This window comes from Convolutriloba macropyga, chromosome 5, assembly GCF_964194025.1.
Source record: "Convolutriloba macropyga chromosome 5, txConMacr16.3, whole genome shotgun sequence".
NCBI lineage: Eukaryota > Metazoa > Xenacoelomorpha > Acoela > Convolutidae > Convolutriloba > Convolutriloba macropyga.
The window spans coordinates 55352610-55367041 of NC_134472.1; the positions used below are offsets into that span (position 1 = coordinate 55352610).

The 14432-nt window shown below is 36.5% G+C and overlaps 1 protein-coding gene across 1 annotated transcript in view; it reads left to right on the top strand.

Annotated features, from left to right (window-relative positions):
• The window catches only part of LOC142340421 (uncharacterized), a 148468-nt gene that overhangs the window by 71271 nt on the left and 62765 nt on the right, over positions 1-14432 (top strand). The window contains exons 10-11 of the mRNA XM_075390997.1: positions 4294-4425; positions 11166-11256. Of these exons, the coding sequence (XP_075247112.1) occupies positions 4294-4425; positions 11166-11256 (223 nt within the window). The remainder of the gene's footprint in view (positions 1-4293; positions 4426-11165; positions 11257-14432) is intronic.

Consider the following 14432-nt stretch of genomic DNA (forward strand, 5'->3'; position numbering starts at 1 on the left):
GATTGCAGTGGATACAGAGTTCCCATCGTAAACAACAAGTGTTTGTGGCCAATCCAGTAGCTGAGATACTAGATACAACTGATTTTTCACAGTGGAAACATGTGAGCGGTATCAACAACCCAGCGGACATTGGCACCAGAGCAATCAACATTGAGGAACTCAAGAGAAGGCTCACTGGGCCGGCTTGGTTAAAACGACCAGAAAGTGAATGGCCAGAGTAAGTGAACCTAATCTTTGCATCAGATGAAGAGAATATACCCTCATCAGTATTCATGATACAGGTTGAAGAGAAGAAAGCTGTTATCCAGTGGGAACGATTCAGTAACTTCAACAAACTAGTAAATGCAGTGGCATACGTACGGTGAACATATAGCAAACACAAACCAGCAACACTCATAGTCAGCATCGAAGAAAGAGGAAAAGCAAAAGCAACAATCTTCAAGCTACTACAACAGGAACAGTTTGGTGAAGAGATGAAATCTCTCAAAGCTGAAAAGGAAATTCCAAAAGGCAGCAAAATCCTACAGTTCTCACCATTCCTAGATGAAGAAGGACTTATTCGAGCCAAAGGCAGAATAGGCAAAAGTCAATTGGATTTCAATGCAAAGCATCCAATTTTGCTACATTGGAAACATCATGCAGTTGAATTATTCTTGCGAAAGGAGCACAATGACAATCAACACGAAGGCACTGAGCATGTCAGAAACATTGTTCAGCAGAAGATGTGGATCTTAGGCATACGAAACGCCTTAAGATCAATTAAGAACAAGTGCGTTACCTGCAGAAAGGGCAGAGCGCAAATGATAGCACCAGTAATGGCAGATCTACCCGAAGAGCGGTTAGATGCTTCAACAGCCTTTACGAACGTTGGAGTTGACTACTTTGGAAATCATTGTGAAGATTGGGCGAAGAAACGAAAAGCGATAGTGTTGTCTCTTTACATGTCTAACTATGAGAGCGGTGCATATAGAAGTGGTACCTAAGTTAGACACAGATAGTTGTCTCAATGCAATAATGAGATTTATTGCGCAAAGAGGCAAACCAAGTACAATCATCAGTGACAACGGGACAAACTTTGTTGGAACTGAAAGAGAGTTTGCAGATTACGTCGCGGCATGGAACAAAGAAGGGATCGAAGAACATCTAACGCAACGAGGGATCAGATGGAAGTTCAACCCACCCGCAGCACCTCACTTTGGTGGAGTATGGGAACGGTTGGTGAGAAGTTGAAAGAAAGCAATGTATGCAGTATTGGGGAGCAGATCAGTCACTGAGGACGCTCTTTCAACAACGATGTGTATCGTGGAGCAGACGTTGAACTCAAGACCTTTGACTCCAGTCAGTTCAGATGTTAATGACTTAGAGGCATTGACCCCCAATCACTTCTTGCTTGGCAATAAGAACGTTTGCTTACCCTATCTACCATGCGCAGAAGAATTTGTTGATCATCGAAAGCTCTTTCGACAAACTCAAGCATATGCAAATCTCATATGGGACAGATCGCGTAAAGAATATCTGCCAACTCTGAATAATCGGCAAAAATGGCGATCTACAGAAAATGAAACCCTTAAAAAGGCGATCTCGTTTGGTTGATCGAAGACAGCAATAGGCGTGGATATTACAATCTAAGTCGAGTTACAGAGACCATCGATGGGTCTGACGGTGTGACTCGATCGGCGATAGTTCGAACAAACGACGGAGTGTACAAGAGACCAGTAGTAAAGCTCGCCCCAGTACTACCTGGAAAAGATGTTTTCGCGATGGAAAACAGGGCCGGCGATGTGGCGGCTGAGCTTACTAACTCAGAAATCAAATTGAATAGCGCTCCAAGGTCATTTCAAGCAGCTCAATTTAGAAAAGCATGACAAGCGAAATTTAATGCTACATTCTACTGAAGCCATACGGATTTGTTCACTTTGTTCAACATTTATATTTAGCAACTATTATTAGTACGCAATCGTCATTCATGAAGTCAAACTATAACTCAAACTCGAACTACCTCAACCACCAGCGAAACAATACTACGACTTAACAGTATTGCATCAGATTCTTTGCGATTGGGTTGCGAATCAACCTGTTATTGATACAAAAAATTCGACAAAACTTCTACATGGTTAACAAATTTCCCATGACATCAAATTTACACTGAAAAAGTGACGTTATGGAAAATTGTTCACATTCTGTCGACATTATTATCTACAACCAATCAACAGTTGAATTTGCATGTAAATCCACGTGACTAGCAGCATAAAACGAGCTTGAAAAACTACCAAGAATCAGTTGAAACTTGGTAATTTTGTTATATTAAATTGACATACCGTGCGTATTGAAGCACACTTTCTTGAGCGGTAAATTACTTGTTACTGTGCCTTGTTTCTGTAGATCATATTAGTGATTGTACAGTTTAAACTTTACTTTGACTTGTTGAAAAGAGAATTGACTTTGATATTCTCGATCTTCCTTTTCTGAGGAACAAAGTTCCTAAGTAAGAGAAACTTTGTGCAAAGCACATTGTCAGTTGCTCTTACTAGTTTTAACGAGGCCGAGCCTAGTTTTAAATTGGTGTTATTGAGGCCAATTGAGAAACAAAAAGTGTTCATTAAATTAAATCAGAATATTCAAATCTGAGCCGAAATTGGTTGTGTTATTTGTGGAAGATCGTTTAACCGATTCAGTTCATTTCTTTCTCGTTCGATTACTTGTATAACAGTGTCAATTTTGAATCATTACTTACAGAGTTATTCAACATTGAAATTTTCGCCCATGTAATAAGATTGGGTATAAAATACAAAAGGGAGCCGCACCAACGCAGTTTACCCAGCGTTGTTTATTTTTACATCAGATAGTAGGCCTACCTAATATTCATCATCCTGTGAAATTTTATCTCACTAGCGTTTGTGGTTAAGGAGATACCATTAAAAAACCTCTAATTTGAGACTAATTGTTTATTTGAAATTTTGGATTTTCACTTAATTGAAGAGAAGTTATTTGTTATTCAGCAAAGCTGAAAAAGTAGTTATTTGAAATTATTGAGTGTTAAGTAATGCAACGGCATTCTAGAGTATAGCGGATAATACAGTTCACAAAAGTTAACTGCAAAAATACAATATCCGGACAGATTTGAAACCGCTGAAACGAACTGGGCAGTGTTAAGTTTTCCTTGACTTTGATAGGAGAGCAGCCGTTACACTAATCAATTTTAATTTTTTGATGAATTTTTTGTAAAAAAAACTTTTTTGAGTTCTGAAGTGGAACGAAAAACTTTCTGGGGTATCTCCCAAGATTTTTTAAAACTGATGTTCAACAGATAATTGTCAGACTGCAGTTCTCTATGCCGAGAAACAATAAGATGATATATTGTTTCCGAGAATTTTTTGTCTACGTGTTTATATGCAAAAAATCAACAAACGATGGAAAAGTACTTGGTCAATGACATCTTTTAATAAGAATCAGCTCAATAAAACAAACATTTTCCTTAAAAACCTGCTCAGAATAAGTTTCAAAGACTTGTTAAAAAGAGTTGCTACTCCAATGCAAAAAAGGTCGTGCGTATTTGGCGCTATTGCGCTACGAAGCCATTAAATCTATCGAAAAATGTCTACTCATTTTATGGCCCCTCCCGCCAAATGCGATCATCTTTGAAGGCAATTTTTAACCCTCTTTGATTTTATATACCAATATAACGGCTACTTTTGAATCAAAGTAGATAATGCAGAGCAAATTCTGGCACTGTTTTGTTCACATCCGCTAAAGGAAACAGGTCGTTTTGTTAATGGTTTTAAATAGTTTTAAAAAACTTTTCGGAAAAAAATAAAGTTTCTGTAAAAACCTGAAACTAAAGCAGAAATCAAAAATATTTATTCAGAAGTTCATTGGTCAGATATTGATCACTACCCCATCAATAACAATACAAAGTGGCCCGCTGAAAAATGCAAACTGTAAAAATTTTTACCACCCTAACAACCAAAGAAGATCAAGCTAAAATTAGTGAAAAGTGACAGCTGTTCCATTTTTTCCGTATGTCAAACATTTTCTCGGAACTTCTATTTCTTCACCATGTTTGTTAAGGATGCTAGAGGCGCTCTATTAAAAATTGTTCTCCGACAAAAGCCAGCCATTAAGAAAGGTGTCATTGGAAAAAAATTGATGAGTTATTAGGCAGGTTTCTTCAAAAATTCATTTTTTTAATCAACTGTTCCGTATATAATTGCTCTTCAAAAAACCTGGATTATCTATAAGTACTGTATCAGCCATAATTAAAAGGGGACAATTCGATCGGTTTAACTGTTTCAGGTCGAGATTTTTCCCTACATGGGACGACTTCAAGGGATGTCTAGTTCAACCGACATGGTCTTCATCAAAGAACAGGTTGATTTAAACTTGGTGGAAGGTGAAAACGTCATCTTCAGTGAACAACTTTCCATGAGGAAATTGCTTCTGTTCAACAGATGAAAAAGTACAACATTTTTGAGACTTGACAATTTATTAGTAATTTTGACCTCTAGATTTACACCCAATCGCAATTAACTACCGCATTTACATTTAAAAGATTTTCCATTTTCTTCAGAACTGAGTAGTTATTATACGTTTATGAGGTCATCGTATGGGGTCACTATATAAATCGTGTGTCGTCATACCTTATAATTTGTATGTGGCGCGAGCTATGGTGCAACTTGCTCCTTTTAGTTTCTTGTGATATTATTCCCGTGCTATTTTTTATGACTCAATTTTCCTTTTCTCCTTTTTTTGATCTGGATTGAATTAAAATAGTTTCGTTTAAAATAGAGTGCACGTGCGTTGTTAGCTTTGTTAGCTCGTTAAGCGAAATCAACAAGCAAACAAGAGAAATTTACAGAAGTTTCCTGTTTTTGCGTCCTGTCTGTGGGACTAGACGAAGTGCCTTATATCCGGTGAGATTGTTCCTAATACCCCCCCCCCCCAGCCCAGTCTGTCCCTCAAGTTTTCTGGGGCGGTTTGCCTGTGAAAACAATCGTCTTACAACATACAACAGTCTTTGTTTGTTGGGGTAGTTTCCAAAATTAGTTCCCCCAACCTGTGGTTTTTTCAAAATGAAATACAACTTAAGAAATGCAATTTTCGACGAGAGTGGTGCACAGCAATTAGAGAATGTAGGCACACAAAGCGAACCACAAAATCCTGAAACCAGCAAAGACATGCATACGGGTTTGACCCAGGAGTTGCAAAATGTTTGTGTTAAAGAGTTTTTTCACGTAGCTGCAGGCACAATTCTTTTTCTGCCAGATACCGCAGATAAACTCTACAGAGTTCAAGTACTGGAAAACTGCGATCAGTACACCAAAATAAGATATTTTGGTTGGGGGTCAGAGCACGACGCTTGGTTCAATTCAAAATCAATTTGGGCGTACTCAAAATACAAAGAGCAGTTGTGCAGCCGTCGGAAAGTTAACACAGAACTCTCAATTAAAATAGACAATCTACTGATCTCCTGTGATTCAACTGATTCCAGTCAGTTGAATAACTCATTTTTTGAACGTATTGATCTCTCAATAAAGTCAGAAAGTAACAAATTGCCAGATGTGTTGACAATATTGAGTTTGTACGTGCCAACCTGTCGCTTTGTTCCTATCAAATTCAGAGCAAGATGGTCTCAATTGCTATCAAGTATTCTTCTTGAATGTGTTGAGGCTCCAGACAATGAGACAAATTGGCAAAAACTTTTTGCGGTTTCAAAATGCGTTCTACGTGCTTGTAACCGCGGAGGCAAAAAGCAAAAGCGCAATCAAGACCAACGTCTTGCAGAACGTTTTGATCGTTGGAACGCCGGTGAATATGGGAAGCTTTGGTCAGAAGCTGTCTCCTTGAAACAATCAAAAAGACAGAGAACTAACAGCATTGAAGAAATATCGGTCAGAGCGAAGACGTTGTGCCTACAAGGCCAATATGGCCGAGCTGCTAAAGTTTTAGCTTCTGAAGGTCTCGCACCCGATAACAAAGCTACATTCAAAGCACTGGAAAAATTACACCCGAAAGAACCAATACCTGATGTCAGTTTACCTGACGATATTGCATCCAATGCGTTCCAATTTAGTGAAAACGCAGTTTATGAACAACTAAAGACATTCAGCAAGCACACTGCAGCCGGTCCCTCTAAGATGTTTCCAGAACATCTTCAGCACGCAGTAGACTGCACTGCACCTGATCGGTCCGAGTTTGCACTGAAAGCGATAACAAACTTTGTAAACTTTGGTAGTAGGGGTCTCTTTCCTGTTTTTATTTCCAAAGCACTCTGCTGCGCTTCACTCACGACTTTATCCAAAATGAAAGGTGGGGTGCGTCCGATAGCAGTTGGCGAAGTGTTGCGACGCCTCATAGCAAAATGCTTGGCAAGTGAAGCTAAATCAGAAGCAATTGAGCTATTTGATAGTTTGCAATTGGGAGTCGGCATTAGCGGAGGCGCTGAGGCAATCATTCATTCGTCAAAAATTACATACGATAACATAGTGAGTTCTCAGAAGGACGAAGGCGTGCTTCAAATTGATTTCCAAAACGCTTTTAACTCAGTCAAGCGATCACACTTATTAAAAGCAACTTATGAATTTATTCCAGGAATTGCCGCCTTCACCAATTTTTGCTACTCCCAGCACACACCACTCTTTTATAACAATGCAATCATTCAAAGTGAGTCGGGTGTTCAGCAGGGTGATCCGCTGGGACCGTTATTGTTCTCCTTGACGTTATGGCCGATCATACAGAAGATCAAGACTTCAGTTCCGGATTTGGTACAGCACACTTGGTACCTAGATGATGGGTTTATTGCTGGTTCCGAAGATCAGATCAAACAAACGCTTGAAATCCTAGCCAATGAAGGCCCTGAGAGAGGCCTAATCTTGAGAAAAGACAAATGTGAGCTGTGGTCAATTAAAGATTTACCCTCCGTTGATCACGCAGTAAAAAGGAATTTGGGAAACGGTTTTGAAATTCTGGGTGCTGCAGTTGGTTCAAAAGAGTTTGTCGCTTCTTGTTTGAAGAGGAGAGTTCAAAAAATTTTATCTATGCTGGATAATTTACATCACCTCAACGATCCTCAATGTGCATTGGGTATCCTTCGTTACTGTTTGGGAACTCCGAAACTAGTATACTCTTTACGAACTAACACACCATCAAACGAGATGCTCGAAGTATTAAAAAGTTTCGATGACGGCCAAAGAGAAGTGTTGGATCAAATTATTGGCTCAATTATTGATGATGACGCATGGAAACAGTCTTCCTTACCTATCAGTTTGTCGGGACTAGGCGTCAGACAGTCACAAGAGCAATACAAAAGTGCGTTTGTGGGCTCAATTTTAGCCTCAGACGAGCTGGTGAACAAAATAACAAGCAGGCGTCCCTCAGAAAGTGACACTTTTAAAGAGTTAAAACAGAGTCTGGAACAGTTCAATCTACTTTCGCACACGCAAAATAAGATCCAAGAAGCACTTGATAAAGAAAAACTTGCTGACCTAATAAGAAATCAGACGTCAACTAGGGAGAAAGCAAGACTCCAATCACTATGCCTGCCTCATTCCGGAGCATGGCTTGCCGCGCCTCCAATTCCCGCTATAGGTCTACACTTTTCGGCTAAGGAATTTCAAGTCAGTGTCAAGTACAGGCTCGGGATCGCGGTTTATGATCAAGAAAGAAAATGTCCTTACTGTAAGTCAGGTACATTGGACACGTTTGGTGACCATGCAGTCGCCTGCCATGGAAGGGGAGATGCGATTTCAAGGCACGATAGAATTCGCGATCGTATAGCTTCTGCCTGTTCAGCAGCTAACTTGTCTCCAGTAATTGAAAAACGCAATCTCATTGCGGAAAACAACTCACGCCCAGGAGACGTCTATCTGCCTTGTTGGAAATCTGGCCAATCTGCTGCTCTAGACATAACCGTGACTTCCTCTCTGCAACCGAACATTATTTCTCATGCGGCAGAGAAGTCAGGCTATGCAATTGAAGCTGCTGAAGATCGAAAATATGCTCAGTATGAAAATAGTTGTGCTCAACAAGGAATTATGTTCGTCCCGCTGGCAATTGAAGTTTTGGGCGGTCTGTCGAGGACTCTGAAGAAGGCGTTACTGCGCATGTCGTTGTTAGCTGATAGCAGAAATTATCAGTCGGTGGGACAATCCATTGCCTTCGACAGAGCAGTTCAGTCACTTTCTGTTGTCATCATAAGAGGATCAGCTAATATGCTGTTGTCTCGAGCTCCGTAGTTGAACGCAGCAATTAGTTGAACTGTGTGATAATCAGCGACCCGATTGTGTGGGACGCAATGTGAAGATAACTTTTCCTAGACGTCTGTGTTGAGCTGAATCAATCTCTTGATGAATTAGAAACAAGCCAGAATTCTTATTGTACTCACCCAATGAGAGGGGAGTATTTTCTTAAGCAATGTAATACAACAGGAGGGTACTTGAGCGCAGTTCATTAACGCGAGGAAATTAAAAAACGAGAGTTAAAAGGCTGAGGGAGAGAGGAAGAAATGTCAGAGATCGGAGAAAACCTTAAGATTGGCAATAAGAAAAAATCAGCAAACATTTAAATTTTAGAGCAATATAAACCAAGATTATTTGATAATGGAGACCACGCAGATTTAATTAAAATATGGTAATCAAAAAAAAAAATTAACCTTAACAAATTATTACTCTTTATTAATCATTAGGAACTGTAGAGGCCAATCTTTTTATTAACTAGATTTGTCATGTTCATGCCTTAGCGTGCTGATTGATTTGATGTTCGCTTTACCTTCCAATTAGAACTTTTGCTTTCGTTGAAAAATTTCCCAAAAACTTTTATCGGAAGTATGGTCTTTATTTTGTTGTTTACTTCTGCTTTTGAAGCAATTTTTGAAAAAAAAATTGTTTGGAAACAAATTTAATTTTGAATAGTCTGGCTCTCTTTATGGAAGATATTAAAAGCCATGCAATAAGAAGTTAACAGCAGTTTCAATTTTTTTAAATGTGAATATCTGAGTGGTTTCGTGGAGAATATTTGATAAGGCAGCAGTGTGAAAACTTTAGTTTTTTCTTATTGTTAGTCTGGCAACATTCTTGCAAGATGATTCAAAACTTGCAATACGCTAGCAAAAATCAGGCAAGAATTGAACTTTTTCTAAATTATTGAAAAACTGTATACAGTTCTGGACAGTAATTTATCAAGCGGCTCGTTACTTTGAGACAAGCTGCACAATTCAGAAAAGGCATAGCGGAACTCAAACTGTTGCAAAAAATTGTAAGAATATTGCAAATCTTGCTTTTAACAAATTGTTTGATTTGGAACTCAAATCTTGAACGAATTTTTTTATCTACATTCCTATGTTACTTGCCGTACTATTACCCCTGTTGTTTATTTTGATATATCAGTTTTTGCAGACCGCCAGCCCAGAAATAAAAAAGAGGAGGAGAAAACGCAGATTATATAAAAAACAACCAAAATGAGTTTTTCACTCCACTTGACAAAACTTTCCGTCACTTATTTAGCTATACTGCGTTTTTTTGTGTTGTTTCATTTCGTTTTGTTTTGTTTTGATTGGAGACAGCATAAGGTTATGTTATCTGTTCAGGCGTAATTCTCCTATAATTTTTTTAGGTATCAACGTCCTAAGCTTCGTGTTCTAAATCCAGAATGAGCGAAAAAAGATGAGGACAAAACATAGAAACCATACTAGAAATTCTTTAAAAAATCATTTTCTAACTTGAGTTTAGTAAATTTTCCGACAGTTGATTGACTATTGTAGCTCTAAAAACCACCAAAAACAGACGTTTTATCACTATTGAACAAGCCGGACGCTAATAGGCTTCCTGTTTTTGATGTCTTCTAGACCTTGTGATTATATTTCAGAGCTTTGTGATGATGTTTGAATCCATTTTTTCAATCTACTGAAAAAAATTGTTTTTTGAACGCTGCCTGAAACACAATTCATTCACAAATTTCAAATCCTATTTAGATATTGATTACATGCTGGCTATTGCGTTACCTCCCACTCTTTTTCCTGGAAGAATTTCCAAACAATTTCCAATTGGTGTACAGAATTTTTTTAAAAAAAATTAATGCAGAAAATTTGTTTACTTCGTTACTTCTCAAAACTTGCGAAATTGACCTGCAATATGATTATAAAATTAAATTGTTTTGTATGTTTTCGTCCTTGAAACCCATAACCATTGCCAAAAACTTGGCAGTTGGTTCAAGAACAATATTTACAAAAAACAAAACCACAATTCAGCACTTTTGAAGATGAAAATTTGTCACTTCTTTTCCATGACTTGGTCCAAATCATGCTTGAAGGGCGCAAGTATTTTTGGCGTCGTTGTTTCCATTCTGGGTGAGTTGTAAAATTTATTTTTAGTTTTCAAGTTGTTCAGATTCCATTTAGAGATTCTCCATTTTGATTTCATTTAATCTAAAATACAAAATTGGCAATTGTTATTCGTTTTTTATGTTGTTGTCATTTTCCTGTATTGCCAATTCTATACCAACCACCTCTGGTTCTGGTTTTTCATTTCACAATATACTCGTAGCAATTTTCATTTGCTCGGAATGTCAGTTTCGAATGTTTTTCAGTTGATGAAAATAATCCTGCCTTCCCTTTTGTTTTACTGCGTTTTGATAGTTAAACTATTAAATTAAAGGTTGTGGGCTGAGCAAGAGCGCTTCCTTTCTTAGCTTGATTTTTTAACATATGCTGGAAAATATTCAAAGTCCTGCGCGATTTTACAAGATAACCTTTTGATTGCAAAAGACAAAACAGAAACCATTCTTTCACAAGTCAAGATTCAGTTGATAGTTATTTTTAGTTGCATGGGTTTTATTGCATCAGAAAAAAATTTGACATAAGTTGTTTTGTAATGAGCATTTAACTAAAAAAAGGGAACATTTCAATTTGTATTACATGAAGAAGCAAAAAGCATTTTCAGCTATCTGAGGTATTTTAAATTCTAACCAAAAACAGCACAATTTCTCAGTATGAATTATTCGTACGTTCTCATTATTCAACTTTTAAATTATTATTTTTATTGCAGCAAGCTAATTAGTGTTTATACCAGCCAAAACAATTTTATCTTAGCGAAACTATTTCTTTTCTTGCGTACAATCCTCTAATGATTGAGAAATATAGTACCGAACAAAACGCAATTTCTTCTGGGGACTGCAGTGTGGTGGAAATTTGGGTATTCTTCGTCGGCCACTTCAAAGGATTTGCAGCTCAACTGGAATCGGATGTACTTCAAATACCAGTATCGGGTTAGTTATTAGCAGTGACAATTTACTTACCTGTTCCATTGGAAAAGGTTCTCAGCATTTCACTAGAAAACTTTGGAGCACTGCATGAACAGAAAGATAACCCAATGAAAGAAAAACTGAAGAATCCTGATAATATATTTTAATAATAACAAGGCGGCTCGTTAATGTGCGTTCGCACATGATGTTCCGACCCGAGCTCATCTACATTTTTGACTTAATTGTCAACCAAATAAGAGATAACAAAAATATATGTTTGAGTTTAAAAACTTGTTACACAACCTAACTACTAATTGAATTACATAATGCCATGCCTCATTACAACACTCAAGAGATCTGCCATAAAAAGACTACGAGAAAAAAAAACGAACAACAAAATAAACAAAAACAAAAAATTCAAGGCAAAAACTCTATCTGAATTTAAGAGCACCTAGTAACAACGTCAAAATGCAATCAGATAAAACCTTAACTATACAAACTAACTTTTTCCTATTTACACAGCATATGGAAACTTTCCTTATTGAGACTAAGTAACAAGTGCACAAAGAGAAAAAATAATGAGGCCAACTTCAAAAATCAATCAACCTTTTTTAAACCAAATAATTTTAAAAGTCTTAAAAATCACAAGCTTATAACAAAATACTTCTTCTCAAATTTAGTAAAAAGTCATTATGAAACCAATGGGACCTGTCTTGGGTTAAAAAAACCATGAGAACGGACTAAAGATACAAAAAATTCAAAAATTACAAACAATATGCCAAAACACAAATTATTGGAGCCATTAAAATCAACAGCTATTATCTGAATATTATGTGTTTTTATTTCAGTTTTTATTTATATTGATTCAGCTAAAATTCTACTGAAAAACTAAACGAGTTTGTTTGGGCCACATTTGAAAATCATTGTGATCTGTTACTACCCGAATGTCCTAAAAGAAGAGAAAAAGAAACAAATATACCACTCATTTAAAATACCACTCATTAAATTTAATAGATTTCAAGGGAAGCCAATAAATACGCTAAGTTATGCCTCAGTGGGACTAAAACGATAAAAGATGTTGGTAATACATAAATCATCGAAACAAGTCACTGACTATGAAAACAGCAACAAATACAGCCAAAATCCAAAAGTTCATTAGAAAAGTGCAAGAAGAAAGTGTCGGGGCCATTTAAACGATAAATATTTATCTGAAAACGTTATATATGATCCATTTACCGTGTCCTCTAAGCCAAGGGGAACTATCAATATTCAGATAATTTGATAAGATTTCAAAATGAACCAGAATTACGAAAAAAAAATCATGAAATTAAAAAAAATAATGAAATTCATGCATCGAAGTCAAAACCTATAGTTGGAAGATAAAATCACTAACTAGAAAAATTTTGGTTGAAGGAGGAAAAAAAGAGTCCTTACATTACTGAGACTGAGTTAGAGTTCACGAAAATAAGTTTACGGTTGGTTAATGTTTAAAAAAAATAATTTTGAAAAAGTATTTTAAAAGTTTTGACAGACATTAAATTCAATAGCTTTCAACGGATATCAATAAATACGCTCACTTATGCCTCAATAGAAAAACAAGGATAATTGTCAAGCGTAATTTATCAATAAGAGATCACAATAAGTTTTATGACTATGAAAACAACCATAAGTATAGGCAAAAACCAAAAATTCAGTAGAAAAGTGGGAGAAGAAAGTGTCGAAATCATTTAAACCACACGTCTTTCTCTGGAAAACTTTATGTATGATGATCATCCTAACGTCATCTTTAAGCCAATGGGAGCTATCAATATAAATATAATAAGTTCAGATTTCAAGAAGGGCCAATAGTACAAAAATATCCAAAAATTTTGAAACTTTTTTGAAATCTTGTGACATTGAAGTCAAATGACGAACAGTTAGAAAGACAACAACGCTAACCAGATTAATTTTGGTTGAGGTAGGAAAGAAAAACGTCTTGTAATTAATGAGACTGACTTATATTTCACGAAAATAAGTTTATGATTGGTTAGGGTTGAAAAAAGTTTCCGAAAATATATCTTGAAAGTCATAACAGCCATTAGCTGTCCATTTGAAGCACTAGATAGGTTCAGTTAATGCACATTACGAAATCTGTTGCACTTTTAGTCTGCGAGTCCATACCACAGGACTTCAAAAATTTTGTGAAACCTAAAAAAGAAAATGAAATTTCAATTAAAGTTACGAAAACTCAGAGTCGAAGCCAAAAAGAACATGAGCGATTCCTTGAAAGCGACTTTTTTGTTCAATGGGCTTCATTTGACTCTAAATGAGGTTCGTCATTAACGAAACGTCGATGTGAAAAGTGACTAGCCTCTAGGTGACTTAAAAAAACAAAAAAAAAATATGAAACGTTTTCTAAAAAAGGAGCTCTCTTAGAATTCGGATTTTTTTCATAATAAACTTTCCTATGAGACCAGAACTATTCTTCTTATCGCCTTTTGTCATATTAGGAACAAAAAATTGATTAATTTTGTGTCGTGAAATGTAATTTTGACTTAATATTTTTTTACAGAAAAGGTCTTATTTTGAACGAAAATTCCTCTAAAAGTGAACAAAATCACGCCAAACATCGCGTGTTCACACAAAACTTTAAACCTTGATAACTCGTCGAAAAAAACGAATTTCAAAAAATCTTTTTAATTTCGCATTCTACGCTGGACGAGCTTTTCAATGATACTACTAACGTTTTTCTACGATGAATATATCGATCGGCCAAAATTCACGGAACAAAAAAAAACCCATTTGAGTATATAGTTCCTCCCCCACAAGTGGGTCGGAACAATAACGCAAGTTTTTTGATAATGGCAAAAATATGGCAACAAAGTACTCATATCTTAGTTTTTCGCAGGCTCCCCCGAACCAAATACAAACAGTGCATAAGGACTTTCTCTTTTTTGCTCATAAAACGCCTTTGTGTAATATAAATCAACCCATTTGTCGATCAATTCCACCAATTGGTTTAAAGGCATTTTTGTGGAGTCGGATAGAATAAGTTATTGAAAATCGACTGCAGAGCTTGTCTGTCTCTCATTTGCACAAATTTTGTCTGAGATCAAAGCACTCGTTTTGAGCAAATTTTTGTTTGATGGTTTGTTTTGTTTGTTTAGTTGGTTGAAATTGTTATTTAGCCGGCGGTTAATCCTACATTAAAACGAACTCAG